We start from the raw sequence: 24,940 nt of genomic DNA on the forward strand, positions 1-24,940 counted from the left end.
CATGTTCTTTGCAGACGTCGCTAATTCATGGGCAACCAGCTAATTGGGCATGTGCGGCATCAGCATTTTAATCAGCTGGAGTTTATTAGCATCTCTATGGCCGTGAATGGAGTCCTATAAAATCAGTCGTCTTTAATAGTAGAGCTAGGGTAATTTCTTTGTTGCTGGTGTTCTGACGTTCCAAATCCTCGTCAGACTCTCTGTTCTGCCTGATTTAATATTGCAACACGGTCTGAATTCCCGTAACCCCAGCCTGCCTGAGGTGCGTGAACACGCCGTGTCCTCAGAGGGTGTTTCGGCGCAGCGTGCCTGCCCTTCGGCAAGCTCTCCTTGGCAAAGGCCCCATGTCACAGCCCGTGGGTGCCGTGGATGGCTCTGCTGCCAATTCCCTCGTCCTCCCGATACCTCTGTCCGTCTGATTCCCTCGTCCTCTGTCTGTCTGTCCGGCCAACAGCTGGCAGGCCCTTCCCCATGCTCAGTGGCACAGCCAGCCCCCACAGGGCTCCTGGACACCGACTCATCGACACACTCCCCCTACTTCATTTTTGCTCTTTTACAACTGGCCAGGGCCTGGGACATGCTTGATGTCAGGGGGTATAAAGTTTATTTTTCGGCTTGTATTTAGGACTCTCAGGAATGCATTGCTGGGGAGCCCCGAGGGAACGCTGCTGTGAGCAGACACTGCTCGGGACGCCTCTTCTCTACTATACAGCTGTCAGAAAAACAGAGCGGGATCCTTTCCCTCTCCACAGCCGCCAATTCCCTCCTCCCGGCTCTCAGCTCCCCGCCGCTCCCTTCTCCGGGCCCTCGGCCAGCGAGATGGCTCCCCACGCCCCTCACGGCAGCTCACCGCCCACGGGACGTCTCATTGGACAGCCGCGCTGCCCATCAAACGATCGGCGACGCTGAGGTGTTGGGGGCCGCACGGGGCGGGGCAAACGCTGTATCGCCATAGGCTGTCGGAGAGGCCCCACCCCCGTCTGGGTTGCCTAGCAACCGGAGGACTCTTACGGCGGCCGACTGGGCCCGGTGTCCGGGCCGGGGGCGGTGGAGAGCGGGGCCGGGGGCGGTGGAGAGCGGGACCGGGACCGGTGGAGAGCGGGACCGGGACCGGGACCGGGACCGGGACCAGGACCGGGACCGAGTGAGCTGCAGGGACTGGAGGCAGCCTGGGACCGACAGCCCCCGGGAGCCGATCCCTGAGATACACCCGACCCCCCGGGATCCGCCCCTGGGCCGCTGTCCCTCCAGGCCTCGGGCCTCTCCTCAGACGCCTCCCCGGATCCTCCTGACCCTCACCCGGGGGGTCCTCCCCACCGGGAATCTACACCCCGAGCGCTGACTCTCCCATAACCGGGGGATCCCTGGGTTCCCCTGGTGCCCCCAGCCCCACACCGAGGGGACCCTTCACTCCCTGTCAGCCTCCCCCCCACAGCTGCCCCCTCACTGCCCCCTCCTCTTGCCCTCGTCCCGTCAGCGCAGCCCCTCCAGGCACCCAGATCCCCTCTCCCACCTCTGGCAGAGCCAGACCTGGAAGGATGGAGGTGCATGTTTCACACCGGCAGCCCTGCGCTTCCCTCCAAGGTGGCCCCTCTCCACACACCTCTAGGGATTGCAGAGCTGCAATGCATGCTTCTCCGCCTCAGCTGCTACTCAGAAGCAGTTGGGAGCTTTCTCCCCACCCCACCACCCTTCAAAGTCAGGAGTCCATTACTCTCCTCCCTTCCCGTGGGTGTTCGACAGCCTCTCTTGGATAGAGATGGGTTCTGATGCACGACCCCATGTCCTGACCCTGTGCACAGACCCAGGGAGAACTCTGGAGTAATCTGAAACGCCCAGGTTTTCCCAAATTACGTTGTTTCTCTAATGCTGTCACCATGCTTTCCTTTTAGAGATAAAATCCAAGTGAGAAGAATATGTGACAGCAGCAGCAGAGAGACCTTGATGTTCTTTGACTGAGTAAGAGGTGTCGTGTCCTTTCTAGACCTCAAAACACTCAACTCACAAGTGTTTAACTGAAGCCATGGCAGCAGGGGATCCAGCCATATTCCGAGTATCACTTCAGGATGTGAAGCAAAGAAAGAAGCCCTTGGTGAAGGGCTTGGCAACTCCAGAGAAGGCAATGATCACTTTAGATGCCATGAAGGCATTAGATCCATGTCAGTTAAAACCTGATAGCATGGAGACGGAAAGAATCATAACCATCTTGGATGAGACAATTGCCAAGCTGGAAATGAGCAGTTTGATCCCATGTATTATTGACTCTCTGGACAGGTTTGCTGATATGTTGGGACCTGAGATCACAAACAACTTGATCGAGCACCAAAAGCTTTCAAACGAAATGGAGCACCTGCTTGCCAGCTGGGAAGAAGAGGACACCACGAGAGCTGAGGAACAACGGGGCTGTCTCTGCTTGCTAGAGCAACGTCTGAAATGTTCTGTTAGAAATGTCCTGAGACTCTTACTGGCCAACCCTTTGCTTTGCCAGGCTCTGAAATATGAAGCCCGGGCGAGAGAGTCACCAGCTGAACTGTTTATCAAAGCCTTTGGGGAGTTCAGGAATTTCATGCTTGAGCGACTCCTGACTAGTCCCATGGAAGAAGAAGAAAAGATTAAGTTCATGGAAGACATCTCCCTCCAGATTAAGAAAAACGCTGAAGCAATCACAGCTTTACAGGCAGAACTGGCAGCAGCAATCCGGACTCGAGAGGAGGAGGTATGATATTGTGGGAATATGTTTTCCAACAAAGTGTTACTGAAGCAAAACTTTGGTAAGCTAAAAAACGATCCCTTTCTTGCAGTTACGAAAAAGGAAGTGCCAGAAATGATTTCTAAACCAGATCCTGTATTTAAAGACACTATTTTAATTGTAAAATATAATGAAAAATGCTTATTGCATGCTTGATATTTTTAAACTTGAATTTGGCATGTTTTGAACCTGTTCTCATTGGCCAACTTGAATGCCACAAGTCACTGAGTTTAAAAAGGAGCTGCAGGACAGGCACAAATTGCTGCGGTAGTGTTTTGGCAGGGCTATGGTGCCAGCTGCCAGCGCAAGACTTCGTTCACTGCTGATGAAATGATGAAAAGTCATTCCGGGGAGAGATTGCCCTGATTAAAATCCATTTTTAATATCTGCTCTGTCTTCACTCTTGCTTAAAACTAACATTTCTGTGACTTCCAACTCTGTAATACTAGCTGCCTTAGAGCATTTATGATTAATATGTGATTATACGAATTCTTCGTTTTTTCAGTGAAGGCAACTGAGGTACAGATAAACGAATGGGAATTTCCCAGGCTCTTTCTGTGAGTCCGTGGGCTGTGCCAGCATCTAAGCCCCTGAACGCCTGACAATCAATCCTTTGTTTTCTACATATGCTTTTCTTTCTCCTTCCTGCAAGAGGGGTCGGGGGGAAGGTTTTGTCATGTGCTTGCTACACTGAATGGTGCTAACGGAGACAAGGGCCTGCTTTCCCCATTTGCTCCGCTCCTTGGAGATCCGTGAATCGAGACACTTGAGATTTTTATGTGCAATTTGGCAGCTTGTCCAGGGCATCATGAATAAATCTGTTTCACTGGTCCCAGCTGAGGATTTCTTTCACAGGCAGCACGCTGAGCTGCATCCCCCAGACAGTCACTCTGAGCCTAATCCAAAGCTTGAGGGAACCACGAGGCTCACTCCAGTGGCTCTGATTTTGGCTTTTCCTCCTACGGCAGTGCCAGTGGGTCTCGGTATGGTTTGTTCATTCTCTACCTTTATTAACAGATTCCCAGAGGAGCAGTGGGGGAAGGTTTCCAAAGCACCTTGTGTAAATCTAACTCTGTTTCCTGAACCAGCAGTGGCAGGTCCTTGTTGCTACCAGATCAGCAGGGTGTCTTCTTAGGTCTCCTGCACCTTTGCAAGGGTGCCTTACTTCTCCTGCCCACTTTATGCCTCACTGGCATTTCTCGATGGTATTTCTTTCTCTTGTTTTCTGGGTCTAGATTCACAAGAAGGACAATGTGATCAAAGACCTCAAAACCAGCATGCAAGATCTGGCCAAAGTCTGCAAGGCTGGCATCCAGCAGATCAAGCAGGAAGGAGAAAAACAGCAAAAAGAAGAGCTGCAAGCCTCCCAGGCCAGGTGTGCCAGGCTACAGCAGGACATTCAGCAGCTAGGAGCACAACTCAATGCACTTGTACTGGAGCATCGAGCATCAGAGCTGGCTCTCAGAAAGGTAAATGGGAGGAGAGCTCTAGAACAGGAGATTTAAAACCTTTTGTAGTGCTGTCAGGTCTGGCTGCTGGCTGCTGCAAGTAATTACTTGGTTCCTGCTAGTTCCTGGCAGGATGCACATGCTGTTTGTCACAGTGTACCTGCTCTGTCCTCATGCTCTGCTGATTCCAGCGGAAAGCAACCCTGCAGCGACAGCAGGGAAGTAGCCTGCTCACAGGTCCTCCTCCTGCCCGCTGACTTAGCTCTGAAAACCTCTACACAGCACTGTGATACCACGTGCTAGAGAGGCTGTGGTCTAGTCAGAGTGCAGAGCAGCAAGGCTACTAGGCAAGGCATATGTTAAGAAACAAGGGATTTGGTGTAGGGTAAGCAGAGCAAATTTTATATAAAGCCATCTTTTAGAGTTCCTTGTAGTATTCAAGGTTGAGCGCAGCTGATCTGGAAGCTAAGCAGTTCCTACTCTGTCTGGCACTTTGCTGAAGACACAAGCCAAGTAGTCGGGTTGAGTTGAATGAGGGGGAAATGTGATTTATCACAGTGCTGAGCAGATACAGAAGGAGGAAATAGGAGCAGCAGGCAGGCTCAGGCCTCTGTATCAACAGCTCTGTCCTGAGCAGAACATGCTGCTGACACAGAGCACAGAGAATATGGAACTGGAAAAAGAGCATTTTTCCCCCTCGTTTTGCTCCTACTAGGTATTTACTCCAAACAAGCACTGGCCTCCCACGGGCAGGACAGCACACACTGGTAATGAGGCATCTTTCACTCTTGCATTGGCCGTTGTAGAGCAAAGTGGCAGTGGGGCTGGGCGCTGACAAAGCATTAAGTGCAAGTTAGAGCCACAGTACAAAATCCCAAATCTACCCATTTACACCTCCTTTAATGGAGTGGCTTTACTGGGGAGTTTCTTCTGAGGCTGCAGGCCACTGCAGTGTTTGTTGATGAGTTGCTCAGCTCATTCTAATGCTGAGGCAGACAGATTTACTGACCACAGAGGTCTCCTTTCCTCCTCCTTAGCACATCCTCTAGGCCCTGTGTGGCCCAGGGTCTAAATGGTACTTGTGGTCTAAATAGCTGAGGTCTGACCTCATGATGGCCTGGGAGCCCTTGGGACATCCTGGGTCAGTGTCATACAGGAAATCGTGTGGCACTTGTGATGAGCTCTAGCTGATCTTTCTCTTGATGATTCCACAGAGCACAGATAGAGCATTTTGGGGTAAACTGCCCATACCTGGTTATACTGCAGTATAGCACTGTTAAACTGTTTTACAGCTGGAAATATCTCTTCGTTTTAAAAGGTATCATCATTTGAGTACTTTCTGTCCCACTTTCATGTTTAGCAGTTCTCTATTGCTTCAATTTTAGGGTGGTTGCCCCAATTTATCGATGACATGCCACATACCATCAGACATGTTCATTTCCTACTGCAGAATGCACCTTTCAGATACATTTCAATCCCCCAGCTCCATGCTGTAAACCAAATAAGGTCCTTTTTGGCCTCAGGTAATGTCCGACGAGAATCCCTAAACCAAGGCAAAAAAAAATATGCGTCAGCTGAAGGAAGCTTGCCACAAGGAGGAGGTGTTATACTCAATATAATGATGCTGGGTTTCAAAGCTACACTGTTTTCTAACTTGGGCTACTTTTTACCAGGCTTCAGGTGCCTGCAAGGAACCTATCTTGCTTTGTGTTTCAGAGGAAATGCAGAGTAGAGACGGAAATTGTGAACTGGATCCAGAAATATGACACAGACATGGGAGAAAAACAGGTATCCACTCTGAAGTGCTTTGCTCTCCCATGAGGTGATATGTTCAGGTAGATTCCTGTCCAAATGGACACATGGCTCTTACACAGGAGGCTGTGGAAGTGAGGGGCAGTTTTTCAGATTCAGTGGACCTCAGACATGCCCACCTGATGCTAGGGAACAGGTTTTTCACTTTTGCTTCAATCCTCTATCCTGTTGGCCCTACCTGGTGTCCAAATCATGCTCCTGTTTCTGCTGTCCCCCTTGAGAGTTGTGCTGAGTGCTAAGAAAATGAACAGCCTGCATACTGCTGCCTTGGCATCCAACTTAACCACAACAAGCTGAGAATCACATCAGCACCCCTCAACCTCATCTCTGAGAAGGCCCTAGTTGCTTTCCTGTTCTTGCCCTATTTACGGAAATGGATAAAAGCTACTGGATAACTAACAAAGCAAAAGGTAGGGAGGGGCCTAGAAGCTGGCTGCTAATTGTAAGAAATGGTCCCCCCTTGTCAGATGTTTAACAATGTGATTATTTTGGTTTCCTGTCTGCGGGGTGGCTGGAGCACCATGTCATGGCAGGTTTGGGGGAAAACTTTCTAAGGCAGACACACATCCACGCTGCTGGTTCTCCTAACCTTCCACCTCCGTGTGGCTTCCTCAAAGGCATTAGAAAAGCCATAAACTGCTGCTGAGCTTGGAAGTACAGCAACACCATTAAAACTACCTGTACTTGGCCTTTTCCAAGCTGACACGGTCTGGCTCTTCTCATGCTTTCAACAGCGTACAGCATATCAGCTAGGCTTCAGTGCCACTCATCTAAATGGCTTCTTAACAAAGTTGTTAGCTCAGGCTCAGCCTTACCCAAACTGCAGTGATACGTCTTTTTGCACAGAGCATCTGCAGGAGGGGCTTGGACCTGCCTTTGTCGTTACCTGGTGAGAGTTCCCAGCTGAGGGTGGATGCTGTTTGCAACACAGGGAGAATTATGAGAGTATTTTTCAGAGGAGCATGAAGATAGTAGGACCTGGCATCTCGTGAAATTCCCCGAGTACTGGGCACATGCCTCCTTTTTGAGTCCCTTTGGAAAGGCTCAGCTCAGCTCCCAGTCATGGTTCTGCCTGGATTCAGGATAGGTTTAAGAACCCTCACCTAGGGATGTACAGGGAAGAGCTACTGAATGTTCCTAAAATTGCTGTACCTGGATTCTGCTGTCTTACTAGGCTGAGTATGAGGATGTTAATGCTGCCTACACCGAGGAGAAGGCCCAGCTGTCCCTGCTGATGGAGAAACGTGCTGTGCTTCTCCAGGAGTATTCCCAGATTGAGGAGGAGCGCAGGATATGCCAGGAGAAGAAGGAGCAGGCTTTGAAGGAATTCACCACCATGACCCTTGCTGCCACCCGCATCCAGGCCTTCTGGAGAGGCTACTTGGTCCGGTCCCTCTTCAAATCAAAAAGGAAGAAGAAGAAGAAGAAGAAGGGCAAGGGCAAGAAGACTAAGAAATAAAGCACAAAATCTATTCTCTCTCCTCCTGGCAAAGCTGCTGACTTCACTGGGACTGAGCTCTTCCAGATAAAAGCATTAGATCTGAGAGAGCATTTGCATTACTGCCCAAGCTCTCCAGGGCTGGGGCTGCCTCTCATAGTTGGAATCTATTGAAGCAGTGGTGTGAAGGCATGCCTCACCATTTTAGGTTCGGCTTTGCTACCTCTCTGCAAGGAGGAGGATGTCTAGCCCAGATCCTCAGGCTCGGAGCCAAGTGTGCTCACTGGAGAGGTTTCCAGGGCTGGTGTCAGGGGCTGGGGGAGCCCCTTCACCCACACCTCAGCCCGCTGCTGCTCACTTCATGGCCAGCCCCAGCCCTGCATCTCCCTGCTCAGCCTCAAACTGGCCACTCTGTGCTGACGGCGCTTGTTCACGAGACCTTGTCTCGCTGCTTGCCGCCAGCCTGCTGGAACCCTTTAAGTGCTGTGGGGTTCCCCATGGGCCTCGTGCCACCCCTCCCGCTCCCCCTTCCAGCGCAGCAGCCCAGCCTTCCTGCTCTGTGTCACGGCCCAGCTGTCACACAAGACGGAGATGGTTGGTCCCAAGGTCACGTTCACCGTCTGTACCCACGAGGCCCCTGCGAGACCCTGGCAAAGGCTGGCAGGAGCTCTCGGTTTGGGCTGCCTGTGCTGGTGGGACTGCCACAAGCGAGCAGGCAGAGGCGCACGTGCAGGCGATGGGCGAGCAGTAATGCGATCGGGGAGGATCAAAGCAGATTAGAGAGATCAGAGAAAGGTGATCCCCCCCCACCACCGGGACTGGGAGAGTGTGTGGGGGGATACATGAAGGGAAGGGGCCTGGGTGGACGTGGGGATGCCTGGCAGGGCAGCATCTGCCACAGGTCCCTGTGGCGCTTTGCTGGGCTCGCTGTGGAGAGGGATCCCCCTCAGACATGACCCAGATCATAAAAAACAGGACCGTGGGCTGGTGGGGGGGGGGGGAGCAGGCGAAGGGGACAGGGCTTTTCCTCCTGGCGAGGCAGGCGGCACCAAGAAGAAGGATTTTTATGTGAGCTCTGACAGCACCTTCCCCCGGCCCGGCACTGCCGCCCCTCGTGCTGGCCCCTCTGCCCCACACACGCTCACGTAGCGATCTTGTAGGTTTTCCACGTTTTCTTGCTGGTTTGCATTCTTCCCCAGGTCATCCTTTTCTTAAAACAGCTTTAAGAGTGGTTTTTTTTCAGTGTTTTTGTTGAAGTGACGGCACAAGAACCGTGGTGGGCCACGGGGCTCCTCTGGGCCGCATAAGCCCCCCCCCGCTCTCCAGAGCTTTCTCCGATGCTCCGCCAAAGCACTGACCGCTCGGTCGCCCTCGCAGCCCGTCTGTAAAAGGAGGGCTCGGCGCAGTAAAGTCACGATATCCCCCGTGTCGGCGGGGTCGCGAAATGGCGGCGGGGGGGGTGGCGTATCAAAATGGCGGGGGGGGCCGTGGGCTTTTCCCACCCCGCCGCCAGGGGGCGCCCGCGCCGCGCCGCCGCCTCACGTGCCTCTCCGCCCCCGCCCCCCCGCACAGTCACGTGGGGGGCGGTGCCGCCCCCCCCTCCCCGCGCCGGTGCCCGGCGGAGCGGAGCGGGGCGGCGGGAGCGGAGCCGTCGGGACGGGCCGCGCCGCTTCCGCGGGGTCTATGGGGAAGGCGGCCGCGCTCTGCGGCGGCGGTGGCGGCAACGGCAGCACCCGCGGGTTGGTCTCTCTCCTCAGCGCCGTCCCTTGCTTGGCTTGCCAGGAGCTGCCGGCCATGAGCGCCGAGCCGGGGGGACGGGGCGGCGGGGGACCGGCGGGGGGACCGCCCGCCGCCCCGGGCTCTGACACCTACAAGGGCTGGCTCTTCAAGTGGACCAACTACCTGAAGGGCTACCAGCGCCGCTGGTTCGTGCTCAGCAACGGGCTCCTCAGCTACTACAGGTACCGGAGACGAGGGGCGGGGGGGAACGGGTCGGTACCGGGCCGGGCCCGCTGCGGCGGGTGCGGTGTCCTTCGGCTGCCCGGGCCGGGTACACCGGTGTCAGCCCCGCCAGGCCCGGGCAGGTGCCTCAGGTGTCGGGAGGGACGAGCCGCGGCTGGCCGGAGGGGAGCACCCCGCGGGGGCTGCGCTTTTTCGGAACGAAAATCCCTTCGGTTTGGGAACCGAGTTGGGTGTTTTTGGTGGTGTCCCCCCCCCCCCTTTTTAAAGCAAAACTCGGGTTTTGATCTCAGTGCCGTGGAGAGGAGCTGGCCCGTTGATCTCCCATCCCTCCGTCTCCCGCTGCAGCAGCTACAGCTGCTACAACTACCCTTAAAGCCAAAATCATAAGCCTTCCAACCAAAAAAACCCCCAAACCTCAAACCGAAAAACCATTCTCGCCTAAAATTGATTTGCTTTTGTAACTTGCTGCTGCACCTTTCCCGTTTTGTTTTTTATTGCCAGGCAGGAGACTAGAGGCTGCAAATAATTGCAGTAGCTGTGCCTGTAAATGCAAGCGCTGCGGCAGCTGTGTCCGAGGGGAAAGGATGGCCTGGGATGTGCTCCGGGAGGCAGCCGGGGCAGGAGGCTGTGTTATTGGAGGAAGGAAGGAAGTTATAGCACTTAGCGGTGACTCAAAAGTCTTGCCTGGCTTGCTTTGCTGTCTAACGTGATGGTTTTTGTACAGGCAGGCTGTAGGTTCCGTGAGGAGGGTATCGGACACGGGGACGGGAGGCTGCGAGGTTTGATACAAAGCGATGTTGTTTTAGTAGGTTCTCTTGTGTTTCTTGTATCAGTTGAGTGGTAAAAATACGGGCGTAGGGTGTTGTAGGATTTTGGTGTTTTTATCCTTTAGGAAGGGTCATGTTTATTCTTGTCACCGGGAAGCCAAGTGCTCTGTCACCTTCAGTATTGTGGAGTATGTGTTGGCAGTATGTGAGAACATGGAGAGGGTACCAGATATTAAAGATAGTTAGAGCTTTATAAAATAGTACATCTTTAAAGTCCCAAACCCTGTGAGTGAGGACTTCTCTTTAAAGGCCAGGCAAAAGCTGTTTTTTCTCCTCACACAAAGTTCATCTTCTCAGCTACAGCTGATGACTTGTAGCCCGAAGGAGATCCCTGAGCTTCAGCTCACTGTCAGGTGTTAATATAAACTCCTCCAGCTCTAAAGAGAGATTTGGAACCTGGGTCCTGGGGTTGGACTGTGCCAGGTAACAGGTCAGAAGTTCAATGGTGTGTTTATCTACTTGGAGTTGTTTAAACCCCCCCCCCCCAAACTCAAACCAAACAAAAATGCTCTGTAATGAACACCCCTGTGAGAATGTAGTTACCTCTCAGTAATTCAGCTAATTTACTTGTAATCCTTTCTGGTATGCTTATGCTCTTTAACTCTAGTTCAGATCTGGACCAGCAGAGCTATGTGGCTTGAAAAGGTTGTTGAAGTTTAATGCTCCACTTGTAGCCATGTCAGGGTATTTTTTTTCTGTATTGGTGCCAAATCTGTCATAGGCAAACGAGTGGTTTTCTTCAACAATTATTTTAGATCGGAACAAGTGGGTTTATTTTAAGACAATTTGATCTATTTTAGGCTGAAACAACAAACAAAAACACCCAAGGAAATTGAGCAGCACGTGAAGGAGTTGAAACTGTATTACTTTGTGGAGCTTTCAGCCAGTGCAGACCTGCAGCAGCTGCTTGGGAAAATTCATGCTGAAGGTTTTTTGTGCCTTCTTTTCATCATTGGGCTTGATGAGAACTGAGTTAATTTGGTTGTGAGTCAGGAGTACAAAAATATAGTACAGAACACGTGGTAAAGTTTTTCTTAAATGGAAAAAAGCCTCCATGATACTCTTCAAAACCAATGCTCTTAAGTAACAGCCATGCCAATCCATCAAGTGTCAGCTCCAATTGCTCATCGCATCGCGCTCCTGTGAGACAGTCTGGGGTAAACTGGCATTTTTATTTTAATACTACTTCTAGCTAACTGACAGGAGCAAGGAAGCGCCAGGTATCAGGCGGTGCATTTTCATTGACCTTCTCTGTGTGAGCAGACTGCTGGGCAACATGCGGACAGCTGCTTGTTTGACTTCTATGCAGAGAATTTAAGAAATAACTTCTAAGAAGGTCTCTTGCTATTCTGTAAGCCACGTGTCTTACTTTCTGCTGGGCCTTTGTGCTCATCCCAGCTCTGAAGGTGTATGTCAGAATTTGCTGCTAAGGGCTTTGCAGGTTAAATTGTGCCCTTGCAGGTGAATTGCTATGCTCTCCTTTTCTCCGTGGCTTTTGACGCCTTTGTAGCTTGAGTTTGGAAGGTGGTTGCCCTGATGCACAACCTGGATGATTTAGCTGTTGACTGTTCAGGACTAGCTGGATAGAAACTTCATTTTGCTTGTGCACTAAAATCATCTTAATTGGAAAAACTGCACCGTGATGCCCAAGTGGCCTCCTCTTGTGTATTGATTTAGTTCCAGATTGAAGCTTTTCGTTTCATTTGAATTTCCTGCTGCTTGCTGTTTAGCTTGCTTTAAAAAAACAGCCTGTCACGTTGCCTGGTGGTGATTCCTGGTAGTTTTTTTGTTTGTAGAGTTGAGCTCTTAAAATCTTGTGCAGCCTCTTGGGAGCTCCCGTTGTAATGGTGTGTGGGTGGGCGCAGTGCCATCCGGCAGGAGCTGCTCGGTGGGGTTTTCTTGGGTAGCCAGGTGCAATGTCTGTTTTCCACTCGGTTGGTTTCACAGGGACAGTTTGCTGAATTAAAGCTTTTAATTAGAGTATTCTTTCCAAATGGAGTCTTTAAAGCCTCCTGTATCTTTGCTAAATCTATGAAGACATCAAGTCTTACTGCCAGCGAAGCTTCCCTGCAGATCGTGTGCTTTTGCTTCATATTCCCTACTCTGAACCGGTGGAAAATGATAATGGCCGAGTAATTCTTGAAGATTTCCTCTGCGGTACCCTCCTCTGGAGTGAGCAGTGTGGATTTAGGAACTTCCAGGAGTCACACAGCAAGATAGTTGGACCATTTTAATTGCCCTTGATTGATTGTCCCTCTGAGGTTGTTTTTTGACCAAGTTTTCTGGCTGACTTGGGAATCTGCAGCACAAAGGCGATGCCTGTGTTGGGGGGCAGTTTAAGCATGACACAACTAGTCTGCTTGACTTGCTAATGATCAAAACTCTCTTTCTAAACTACTCTGGCAGGCTGCCACTTATAGGTTCATCATTATCTATAATTAGCATGTCTGTACAGGAGAATCTAATCACCTTGAACAGATAAGTGTTTTCAAGGAGATTAGAGAGCATCTTTAGGTAAGTATTAATTCATCAAAGATTGGTATTGGCTGTTGTGATCGATGCTCCAGATGAGTGTTGTCTTCTCCGAGCAGCTTTCTCATATTTCGAAGAGCTTGAGTTTCATGTTGTCGCCTCTGTGGTTTTGGTCCATAGCCTGTTATTCATGGGTTAGGTGTCTGAAGAGCCTTCAGCAGTACTCTCTGTGGTCACAGGATGTAACAGCTAAAGCATTGCCAAATGGGGAAGGAAAAAAATGTTTCATGCTGTGATTTGGTCATTGTGAAGTGAAAGGTTTCTCATCAGAAAGCAGCCTTAGCTCCCCTTGCTGGGTCTGCTCTTAGAGGAATGATGGGTGCCTGGGGCCGTTTAGCTGTCTTGTCTGTGTTATCCTGCAAAGGTGGAGGGCATGGGCAGCTCAGTTCCCTGGAAAAGCTGTGTTTCCCAGAGCAGCATTCTTCACTAGCTTTGTTTATGCAGCAGTTAACTCCCGGTTAGCATTGTAAGGTCTTGAGTACAACCTGGAGGTTTTTTTTCCTGCTTCTTGTACTTAGACTCCAGCTGAGGGCTGAGGTGGTGAGTTCAGGAAGGAGCTTGAAAACCGCTGCTGATACTAGAGAAGTGGAGGACTTCCAGAAGAGACCTCTGGGAGCCTCTGATCCAGTGCCCACTCAATGTGGGGCCGCCCAGTGAGGTTGCTCAGGACCTTGAGCTGCTGAGGTTTGAATGTCTCCGAGGTATGAGATTACACAGCCTTTCTGGGCCCCGCTTCCAGTGTTGCGCCACCCTCAGGGGGGGAAAATATGTTTCTTTATATTTAGCTTGTACATAATAAAATGAGGAGAGAGAGACACTCTCCTAGAATGATTTTTATAATGGCTTGTCCCTCTGCAGACATAGAAGTAGCTGGATGTCCTTGGGGTGTTGGAGCACGCAGGTTTTAAGGAGAGCCCTGTGGCTTCATGGTGACTTTGAGCCGCTTGTTTTCAGACAAGCGTTTTAATAATTTGTGTTCCCAGTCATCTTGTTTTCACATGATAACTTGCTTTATCCATATGGTGCTTTGCTGTTGATCGCTGTTCATCGTTTGCCCATTTTTGAGGAAGCACCTCTTCTGTGCTTTGTAACTGGGGATGCGGTGCTTGCACGGCTCCATCGGGGCATGTCACGTCAGAGCAGCACTTGAGTGCTGCTGTGGTGTGAGATGGGCGATGCTCTTTCCCGGACTGCTTGTTGCAGGCTTGATTGCTCCGCTCCCAGTTTAGTGCTGCGGTGGGGGAGTCAGGCTCTCTTGACTCCAAACAGCAACTGCTGCTGACACTGCAGGAGAGCATGAGACACAGATCTTAGTCCTTAAGGGTGTTTTTGTCATGGCCTGATTATTAGCACTGTATGAGGATTTTTATGTCTCTTCCTTCGGTTGTAGTATTCTGCCCAGTTTTGTTTGCTGGTTGCAAACAGCTAACAAGAGCTATGAACTATCTTGATACTTGATTTAAGATTATATGGGTAGAAATAAAGCATACTGGCCCAAATGCTTCATTTGATGAAATTGCAGCAGAAATAACTGGTTTGTCTTGTGCAGAATTAAAATTTTGAGAGGGGCAATGCATTCTGGTTTTGTGTGGAATGACTGCAGCCTGTATTGCTGTTTCAAGGTCAATTGCACGGTGAACTTTCAGGTAGCATTGCTCACACTGCAATCTTAGCTCCTGGAGCTGTTTGCAGGTATGAAGCATGTTTATGGGCTCAGCTGCTCGGATACTTATGGGAGAGTAAGATGCCCGTCACCCGTTTCTGGTCTCAATCGTTCCAGCTTTTGTTTCTGGAGAACACGTAGGTGTAGTGACGCCTTTGCTGTAGCCTTCCTCTGTCGTCCTCTGCAAGGGCAGGGGAAGGTCACTGCTCCAGCCCTGCCTTTCTCCCACACGTTGCTGGTAGCTGCTGCTCAGCTCTGCCTTTTGCAGCTGAGGGCTCGTGTGGGCTGGCTGCTGCTTTGTGACAACAGTGGCTTTGCTCACCTCTGAGAGATTGTCGTCAGCCTCCGGGTTGGTCTTCCTTCAGTGCGTGCTGCTGGCGTGCTCGAGGAGCGATACGGCTGCCTGTTCTGGTCCAGGCGCGCAGAGGTGACGGGCATCACCTGCCTTTTGGCCGTAGCTCTTATGCCTGTCTTTTTCCAGGGTAATAAGTATTCAGCTCTGTCTTTTTCCAGGGTAATAGGTATTCAGCTCTGACTTCGCTTGCTCCAATTACAGGTTTAAATTTGTGCTTGCATGGTCTGTCATCCTCTGTACCCACAGTGAGTCACTGGTGAAGGAGCTGATCTTGTCGGAAGTAATGTGAGAAACCTGCTGTGTTTTTCCTTACAGTATCCCTTTTAACCTACCTGATTTCCTTCTGAAGAGTTTTCAGTCAGTGCAGTGTGCAATGTTTAGAGCACTGTAACTCACTTCCGAATGACTTGGGCTTTCATTATCCATAGGTTGATTTTTACGTTGCAGCAAGTCAGACTGTTGAGCTTCTTTTCTGTGTTGTTTTGTGCTTATGTATAAATTGCATTGTAGCTAGGTAACTTAAGTGTGCAGTGATATCAGAGCCCTTTGCTTCTTGTAGGTCTCTTCAGATCTAGTGCTGATGGCCAACAACTCCGGTCGTCACCCTGAAATGTGAGTTGTGCCAGCCTGCTATCTGGAGGGCAGGCAGCTCACTGTGCTATAACATCCTGGAGATTTGTCCCCTAAATGGGATAGTGCTTCAAAACCTGAGCTAACTGGAGGTGTTAAATTTCCCTTCAGGTCCTCATTATGCTGTTCAATTATTTTAATTGTTCCTATGGCACCTTGGCAGGGATCTTTTTACACTTTATATCAGCCTTTGTTTGGTTTCGATCAAAAAGCTTGTTTAATAATTCATTACTTAATATTTCTCTGTCTGACGACTGCAGGCTGGGCAGACGGAGTTAAAGTGAGAGGATGATAAAGCTGGATGTGCTTGTAGCTGTTGGGTCAGTGATTGCTGACTCACGCAGGCATGGGTGTGAGGATGCCAGTGCTGAGCCTTCAGGCTATGTACGAATCAACTTCAGAATTAAAAATGCAAATCGAAAGCATGGTACTACAGGGCAGTGGCACGATTCGATTGTCAGTGGCAGCACTGGGATAAAAGCAGAACGAATCTCCTCCTTCGTCCTGTTCCAGGTGCTTATACGATTCACTTCACCTTTGCAAGCACGGGCTCCTGGGAGTGCTGTTTTGAGATGTGGCTTGTTGCTCTCGGTCATCCCAGCCTCCCGCTGTCACCAGGTGATGTTGCTCATAACTGTATGACATTGCTGTACAGCTGGGTTTGTTGCTGCTTGCAAGTTATGTCGTGCAGTTCACAGTGCTGACATGGGCAGCGATGAAATTTTTGCAGTGTGAGCAGTATTGACTGGCTTGCATGCCTGTGTTAAACGCGTTGTCGCGTGTGTTTGCCCTGCATCCAGCGGTCCTTCCTTTCACGCTAATTTGGGCCGAACTGTATTTCTATCAACTTTCCTGTTGTGTTTTTTTTTTTTTTTAAAAATCTAACTCTTTAAGGATATTTCTGCTTTGAAATCACGACCGGATAGATGTATGTCCCTACAGTGACTCAGGGGGAGGTCCTTCCTTCCCTAAAAATAGTCTTAATTCTCCAGATGAAGAGCACTGTCTGGGCACATGTAGCAGTTTAAAGCAGCTTCTGCAATGCATGTGAAGATAAATACGGTGAAGTGGGAGTCTGTGCCTTTCTCTCTTCCTTCTTTAACACAAAGCGGTGATTCTTAATCTGTTATTAATAGCTAGAGCAGGTTTCTGCTAAGCACTTTGTAAGAAACAGAGCAGGAAAACGTTGTCCTTCACTCCTACTGCTTGCGTATTACTGCTATATGCATAAGATCATCTTACTTTAGGCTTGTTGATTAGTACAGATACCTAAACACTGCAGCTGTGTGGTCTTTTAAAGAACAGCAAACTGCTTCTTTCCATGGCATACCTAGCAGATGTGATAACAAGGGCTTGCAGTAGTAACCCTGGGTGGGCAGCAAAGCTCCTTTGGGAAGACACTTGGACTCCTGTTGCTGGGGCAGGCGTTCAGGTTACTTGCTTAGTTTCTCCAGGGATGCTCCCTATGGTGTTTGGTGATGTTGGGCTGGAAGTGCAGAAGTGCGGTGGTGGGCACTTCCCAGCTGACTTGGTACTTTGTGCCTGTCACTCATCTGAGCACAGAATTAAGAGTATTTGTCACAGCAGAAAATATCCATGGCAACTAATTCGCCAGTTCTGTGAATCTTCATGATTTTTGAAGTTTCTCTTTTTCTGTGAAATGCACAGGGGTGGTTCCACAAACTTTTTTTTTCAGGTCTTCTGCAACTGTCAGGAGTGATGGCTCTTCTTGGAAACGTGTGAAAAATACACCGGTCCCAATTCGGAAGACAGGGTGAGTTTGGGTGCATTTGGCTGCGGAATGGATATGGGTGACTGAGGTATGCTCATGCCAGTAGGATAGAGACAGGCCCCTTATCTCCAGATGGAGTGTGCATGAGTGGGGTTTACATGATTAAATAAGCACCTTTTTGACTTAAAAAATGTGGAGATGTTGTGCAGCAGGTGGGGGTGCCACCTGTGCCTGCAGCTTGTTAAGAGTTAATGAAGTTAAGTTTCAGCCTTTGGTTTGAAGTCCTTTTTGGAGGCATCTGGATGTGAGTGCTTGGGTGGTGCTGCATGGCTAGGTGTCAGGGCTGTGTACTTCAGAAGCCCCATCCTTTTTTTAAAAGGTGGAGACCTTCCAGCTTTGCTGTTTCCAAGTGCGTGCATTACTGTGACTGATGCTGGATGCTGTTTATCTGCTGTTTGTTATTCCCATGTTGCTACTGAGGTGTTCTCCAGCAGAGCTTGTGGAGCAAAAAAAGCACTACAGGTTTATAGTGTGTGGTCAGGTGAAACTAATATGTGGCTTTATTTTATCCAAATAGTTTTTTCCTTTCCTTGTCAGTTGGGTCTCCTGTGGTCTGTGTTGGTGAGAGACTGCTGCAGGCTCCCCATCTTTGAATCTCTCCTGGGATGTAATTTTTATAAGCAGGACGGAATAGAGTGCTCAAACCAAAAGTAATTTTGCGATGGTTCAAAAGGTGACCATCATCTTAATACTGTATAATTTGTATTGAGCATGCACAGCACACTTATCAGCTCACACTGCTGAATTGTATGGTACTTTCACTGTCTTGAGACAACACGTAGGGCCCCCTTTTGAAGCTGGTGTAGTGTTAAATGCTCACAGTAGTCATATCCTGTCAAGGATTGATATTTGTTAAGAGTGTAGTGTTTGAACATATAATTTGATTACTTTTTTGTAGATGTGGTAAGATTACACTGCATTAGTCCTAGTATTTGCTTTATAATGTCTTTATTAATGGGTGAGTGCACTCACAGCCAGTCTGTGGATGATACCAAATGGAGCAGAGAGGCTGCTATGTCAGAAGGCAGGTCTGGGTGTCAGAGGGACCATGGCAGGCTGGAGAAACAGGATGATGGGAACCTTGTGTTGTTCAGCAGAGGTGAACACAAGCCCTGCCCTGGGGTAACTGTCTAGAAGGTAGCTTTGCAGAAGAGCCCCTGGGGGGTCCAGGTGGACAACAAAGTGACCAGGAGCCATCACAGGTCAGCTGTCTCTCTGGCTGTGTTAGCAGAAGTGCAGCCAGCGTGTTGAGGGAAGGGACCATCCCCTCTGCTCAGCCCTGGGAAGGCCTGTCTGGACTGTGGGTCTGGTTTGGGGCTCCCCAGGAGAAGGCTGGAGTGGTGGAGGGATGTGGGTAAGCTCAGCCTGCACCGGAGGAGAAGGGGAGACCTTACTGCTGCCCACAGCTACGTGATGGGAGGGTGCGGAGAGGACAGAGCCTGGCCCTGCTCATGGTGGGATGAGGCAATGGGCTGGTATCAGAGCATGGGAAATCATACGTGGACACAAGGAAACATGTTGTAATTGGGAGTGGGGGCTGAATATTGGGGTAGGGGTCTGGAGAGGTGGAGGAAACTCCTGGCTATATTCAAGCTGTGACTAGACAAGGTCCTGCACAACCTGATGTGGTTGCTTCTGCTCAGAGCAGGAGACTGGACTTGAGGTGCCTTCCAGACTCAGTTAATGTACTGTTCTGTCATTATTTGGTTTCTGATGCTTAAAACTTGGTAAGTTTGCCTTCAGCTCTCCAGATAGTGATGGAGGATGAAGAAAAGCCACATCATGTCTATGGCTTGCCCTGGCAGTGCCGGGGGAGCACTGGTGATTCCTGTGTCTGCACGCTTCAGGCTGTTTCATAGACTGACTCCCCCACTTCCATGGCACCCTGCTACAGGGGGTTCACAGTGCGAGACCCTCATTTATTCTCTTTTTTTCCCTCCTGATTCATGTTCCACTGCCAATATCGGGGACAGACAGCTGTAGCTGTGTGCTGGCTTTGGGGAGGGCAGGAGAGCTGTGTCAGCAGAGCACCTGATGGGAAGAGCTGCATGGGCATGCCTCCAAATGTGAAGTGAGGAGAGCTGACCGGGGCTCGCAGAGCACTGGAGGTGTACAGATAACCAGTGCCTTACTGCATCCTTCTGGTCCTTGTGTTGTACCTCCTCCGCTCGCCCCATGGGCGAGAGTCACGTCATGACCGGGGGAGGTGGGAAGGGACAGGCTGCAGGGTATGTCCCCTGCGGTCTGGGGCTCTTTTGTGCCTCACGTTCGGAAATGAGCAGAATATACTTACAAATCTGAAAAGCTGATTTGGTCAGGAATTGGGACACTGGTGCTTTCAGCACAGCTTGAACAATGCAGTCTCACTGTGTGCTCTGTGCTGGTTCTAAAGTTGATTTTTTTAATAGTACTGAGAGTTTGGCTTTGTAAAAGCTAGTGTTACTCATCCAGCCCCTCCAGCTCTCAATTCCTGCACTGCTTGTGGCTGTACTACTTTTTAAAAAAAAAAACTAAGTATAATTTTATTCTCTGAAGTTATAAGTTGGCCCTTAAAGTGAGGGAAGAACTTCTACCTGACGTTGGGACAGCCTGAGGATTGAGAAGCCAATACAAATGCACATCTGAAGTTTATGATGTGATTACACTGTGCTTTACTGGTATATCATGGTTTTATTAGTTAAAGCTTATAATAAATATAATGTTTTGCTGGGATGCTTGGGGAGGTAGAGACTTGGCTGGGTTTCTGATCCCTTTAGGAGTGGGATTTGCTTAGGAGCTGAAAGACAGAAATGTTAATATTTTCTTACCTGTTTACTTTTGCCCGTGTAGTCTCTGGGATGTTCCAGCTGTGGTGCTGCCCTTGAACTGTTTTCTGAGGAGCCTGCATTTTTGTGTAGGTAAACTTTGACTATGCACTGGGTGAGGCACCTACCTCTTCCTCTCTGTCCCTTTCTTTTATACCACAAGAAAAGCAGTGAAGACTTCTGCTTTGAAGTGGAAAACCTATGGATGCATGTGCCTTAGAAGTTTAGTTTTAAATTTGGAAGTTGACTTGCAGAGGTCTAGCAAGTCATCCTTTGTTGCCCTGCAATAAGGCAATTTTTTCTTCCTTACAGCCTGTAGGCATCAGGCCCTGAATTGTCACTTCTAAGTACCTTTAGATGATGCAGCACTGTATCTCAGCACAGATAAGGTCTGTAATTACTGGGTTGGATTGAATTCTACTTCACATCTGCAGCCCTAAGCTGCCTTTACAGGGCAGTAATGAAGTATCTGTCTAGCTTCCCGCATCCGATATTCTGCATTTTGGGGATGTTACAAGTTAATATATTACCTGTCATCCCCTGCTTTGGAGATAGCGTAAAGCACGTGCCGTGGGAATGAGACTGATTTCATCAAGATTTTTGCATTTAATTTCCAAGAGCACAATACCTGTAACAGGCTTAATGATCGCGAGAGTCAAATTCTGCCATCAAAATGGGGCACGGAGAGCTTTAGGGAAAATTCCCTACGGATGCTGCAGGGAGGCAGTGACGCATTTGTAGTGAAGCGCTGGGAGCATGGCAGTGGAGCTTTCCTCTCTAACATGACGGCTGTGCTGTGCCCTGTGTTTCACAGGGTAAGGCTGGATGATTGTAACGGGAGTAGGAGCTGCATAATCTTTAACGTAGTGTGGTTTTAATGTTGTTGTGAACTTGGTCTGAGGTGTTCCCATGATGAAGATTTACAATTTCAGCAGGAATGCATTTGAACATATTCCTTGGCCAGATGAGACTATGGGATAAGGTTTTGTTGATCAGACTTTTGTGCTGCCCAAACCTGGGATCAATGCCTTGCATTGATTGGCAGCAGGGTGTACATGGCTTCAGGTCCCACATCGTCTTGCTGGGCTTGGAGCCTAAGATGTGCAGAAGACTTGAGGGAGGGACTTGTTAGGTGAGCACGTGTCTCCCTCCTGCTGCCACATCAGTAGATGTTCCCTGGTGGGAATTGCTTTAAGAAAAGCCACAGTGCAGCAAGTCTTCTATCAAAAAACCCTCTTGGCTTTCCAAGGATCATTTAGAGGACATGCAAGAGTTGCATGTGAATTGTTGATATTTAGCTTGCAGCGTGTGTCTGGGACCGCTGCCTTTTTTCCACTCCGTACTGAGTATATCTTTGTCTGACGGAAGGAGAACTGTACGAAATGCAAGACCCAAGCCAGTTGTCTTGGGACCTACCAGTTGAGATGTGATGGGCTTTGGGGCAGTGGGCTTTGTTCAGTGTTGCAAAGCTGTCTTTCACCCTAAATGTTTTTATTATAGTTGCTAATGGGAGAAAATGTGGTGAGGTTTGTCTGCTTTGTAGGGGACGAAAACAAAGACAACAACATGGTGGTAATGTATGGTGTGTTGAGGGCAAGTTTATAGCCTGAGGGTTGTAAACCTAGCAGAAATGCTTAAAATCACTGTCCAGTTTCAGTGCTCTCCTGTGATTGAAATTAACGAAGGCACATCATACTACCAAAGTAGGTGCAAAGTGCACCTTTTCTCTCTTTAATAAAACCTCGAGTAGCGTTTCTGCTGCGGCAGATGTCTATAAAAAGAATCTGCTCCCATGTGCAACTGTTGTAGTCTGAACAGCTTAGTTTAGTCTTAAGCGAGCATGAATATGATGTGATCTAGCTCGCTTACTTGGGAAGAGAGCATTTTACTGCCTTTTCACTGGTGTGTACTCCTTAATATGTTGATATGGGACCATGGGAAGATTTCCTACAATAGCCTGCCTTCTATTCCCTGTTAGAGCATTTCTTTTTATCTCTGGTAAAACAGTAAAAAAAATAAAAATGAAAATTGAAGGTTTAAACCTGCTTTTCTTCCTGCACCTCCTGACAAGAATAAAGAAATAAAAATGGGCAGAGAAGGTAAGAAAAATGAGTTTTCATGCATAAAAGCACTTTGGTGTATGCTGGGAGGAAAGGAGGAGGATGAACACAGCTTTATTTTTAACCTACATGAAGTTATACTCTGAAAACTGGCTAAGCAGTGGGCTGCTTTCCTCTGCAGCTCAGCTGGGGTCTTCCTCCTCCCTCAGGGAGACTTGTCCTGTCCACCCTGCAGCGCTTTGGGCTCCTTTGGTGGAAACCTTCCAGCAGCTGAACCTGCTGGGGTGAGACCCCAGGGCTCAGTGTCCTTCCTAGCAGCTGCTAGAAAGACATGGGACATGGGTCACTGTCCTGCCAGCACCTTCCTGGATTCAGTTAAATGGAGAAGCTCATGTATGCACAGGGTGGCTTTTAGACCAAGTTTGGCCTTTCTTGTATGGGACCTGCCTTAATGCTTTTGTATAAATGTTTGGTCTTCAATATATTACACTTTAAAGCTATGCAACATGATTTCTCTCTTCTGTTGGCTGGAGAAAATGTAAAGCTGTGAAAAAGCTTCAGAGAACTGGTTTCCTTCTGGTGCTGAGCTGTATTGTCAATATTTGTTTTCACAGGTGTAACTATCCATATCTCATACCATACTGGGGGAGTGTGTATCAATACAGTGATCGGTGTTAAGGCACACAGCAAATATCTTTCTGCTTTTCCTGTTTTCACTTTTGTTTTTTCTGCACTGGCAAAGTAACTGTCTGTTGCCCCTGTGTGTGTTAGCTCTATGCTTGCTTCATCCAGTTTAAGTTGTCCTGATTAGGGAAGAAAAATCTCTTTCTTCTGTCTCAAGCAGTCTAACTTTGAAATTTTTAGAGAGGCAGAGGAGGCAGGCATTTAGAGATGGTAAGTGTTTGATGCGTCTCCTACGGAAATGAACGTTGCTGAGGCTGAGGTCTAAAAATAAGCTGTTCCCAGCCCTGTCCCTTTGACGGGAGCTGCTTGGACACAAGCTCTCAGGCACTCAGGGACAGAGGTTTTTAATGCCCTTCATGACGCACCAGGGCCTGGACCTGCAGGGGGGCTTTGGGACCTGCCGGCAAAATCCTTCTGCTTCCCAAGAGCCCGAGCAGCTGGGTGGGCTGGCGTGGGTCTCCTGGCCGAGCAAAGGGCCTGTTTGTGCAGAATGCGGTTTTGCTCATTAATTGCTTCTTTGCCTTTGTGGTACGTGTACAGCAGGCTTCTTTGGAAGTCCCTGGGGTTCCCAAAGTGGCTGCTGAAATGAAAGGTAGTGACTTTGAATGAAGCGCTGATGCTGCTTTTGTGGATGTGAACCTTGCCTGCCTGGAGGAGAGGGATGGGACGGCAGCTGATTCTTCTTGAGAAGGTGTGAAGGTGTCCTGTGAAGCGCCGTCTGGGAGACTAGTACCTAGGCTTGGCTGTGACCAGAGGAGCACGAAGCTGGTGAGAGCGGAGGGCAGGTCTCGGACTGTGCCGAAGCAGCTCGAGTATTTCTGCATTAAAAAACTCCAAGCATCTTATTGTGCCATGGAAGTATTCTTGCAAGACAGTACACTAAAATAACACTGAAAGTCTGATTTGAGCAGTTGGGAAATTCGCTTAAAGCTGTAACTCATCCTTGTCTGTGTGTGAGAGCAGTCCCTTGTGAAGGTCACTGACTTTGCCTTCCCTCTTGGCCATACGTTTAACTCTTCTGTTCCTGGTAACCCACGGTCAATATCTGCAGGATTTTTGCAGAAAACGTATAGCCCCTGAACACTGATCCCAATGCAGAGTATTGGCATGACTCTGATCCCCAAGATGAATTTCTGAAAGCACTGATACGTGCTTTGTATGGTTGTATATTCTTGTGTGCAGGCTAGAGGGAATGTAGTGTCCCTAGTGCTAGGAGCAGTCTGACTGTCTTTCTGGCATTTACTTTGTGAAGGTAAATACAGTAAAACACTGTCACCCTGTGCTTGCTTTTTATTTTGGAGTTTTGTGACAAATTATATGATACAATATAAATTATATATAATAATAACAATATATTACTGATAATACAATATATATGATACAATATCTGTGATACAATATAAATCAATTGTATCATATATATACATAAATCGTATATGCACGTAAACCCTAAATTTAATACCTTGCTCTAACCATTGTAACATTTTTCTGTGCTTCATCCTTGATTGGCTTGATTGACCCTGATGAGCAGTGTTCATCTAAGTAGGCTGATGGTAATGAAAATGTGACTGTTCAGGAAGAGGTCTGGAGGCACCAATGCTGGAAGACTTGCTTTGGGCATTTGGCCTTGCAGGTGAAGCAGCTGAGATGTGTCAGGTCTGTCCAGAAGTGATTGGCCAAGGTCATTTGGGCATCTGCAGGATTTGATCCAAGAGATCTGCCAGTCCGAATAACAGGCCAGGAAGCAGTTAACTCCTGATTTCTATTTAAAAAAACCCACAACCCTCTTGGCATCTCCTGCAGCTGAAAAACCAGCTGCCAAAATCTTTTTATTTTTTGGGTAGTGCCATAAGGAATGGGAAAGATCTTACATTGTGTTACACTGCCCCATGCACTCAATTGCAGATACGTTTTAAGATCCTGCTTGCATTTTCCCCTCTCTGTTTCATCATTTCTTATGGAAAAAATTGCTGCTCACTGGATTGCTGAGCTCTGCACTCCCCAGGAGCGTGTCCTCAAAAGATGGTCTGATCATTTCATAGATAATGGACATCATGGAGGTACCTTGTATACCTAAGTGTCTCTTTCAGTTTTCAAGTTCATGCTCCCTTCTTCTGCTCAGACTTGGGTAGCAATTTTATGCCCACTACCCAGCCACTTAAATCGGTTCTGAAAGGCAGGCAG

General features: G+C 48.9%; 2 protein-coding genes across 3 annotated transcripts in view; both read left to right on the forward strand.

Moving 5' to 3' along the window:
• Window positions 1-1,085: 1,085 nt before the first annotated feature.
• Window positions 1,086-7,486, forward strand: IQCD (IQ motif containing D). The gene is made up of 5 exons (XM_069795434.1): window positions 1,086-1,144; window positions 1,893-2,716; window positions 3,985-4,218; window positions 5,914-5,985; window positions 7,184-7,486. Exons 2-5 carry the CDS (start codon window positions 2,024-2,026, stop codon window positions 7,466-7,468), a joined length of 1,284 nt encoding a protein of 427 aa, XP_069651535.1. The 5' UTR covers window positions 1,086-1,144; window positions 1,893-2,023; the 3' UTR covers window positions 7,469-7,486.
• A 1,564-nt stretch (window positions 7,487-9,050) lies between these two features.
• OSBP2 (oxysterol binding protein 2) overlaps window positions 9,051-24,940 on the forward strand; it is a 124,878-nt gene continuing 108,988 nt past the window's right edge. The window contains exons 1-2 of one of the 2 annotated variants that reach the window (XM_069795435.1): window positions 9,051-9,408; window positions 17,113-17,190. In XM_069795435.1, coding sequence (XP_069651536.1) covers window positions 9,131-9,408; window positions 17,113-17,190 — 356 coding nt within the window. In that variant the 5' untranslated portion in view covers window positions 9,051-9,130. The remainder of the gene's footprint in view (window positions 9,409-17,112; window positions 17,191-24,940) is intronic. The other variant, XM_069795436.1, reaches the window with a different exon arrangement.

The sequence above is a fragment of the Haliaeetus albicilla genome, chromosome 10 (genome assembly GCF_947461875.1).
Source record: "Haliaeetus albicilla chromosome 10, bHalAlb1.1, whole genome shotgun sequence".
Classification (NCBI taxonomy): domain Eukaryota; kingdom Metazoa; phylum Chordata; class Aves; order Accipitriformes; family Accipitridae; genus Haliaeetus; species Haliaeetus albicilla.

What these genes read in the sequence shown, in the direction of transcription:
- IQCD (XM_069795434.1), top strand. Translation starts at nt 2,024, where the DNA reads ATGGCAGCAGGGGATCCAGCCATATTCCGAGTATCACTTCAGGATGTG. An exon ending in TCCGGACTCGAGAGGAGGAG is followed by an intron (nt 2,717 to 3,984) that starts GTATGATATTGT and finishes TTCTGGGTCTAG; the next exon opens with ATTCACAAGAAGGACAATGT. An exon ending in CAGACATGGGAGAAAAACAG is followed by an intron (nt 5,986 to 7,183) that starts GTATCCACTCTG and finishes CTGTCTTACTAG; the next exon opens with GCTGAGTATGAGGATGTTAA.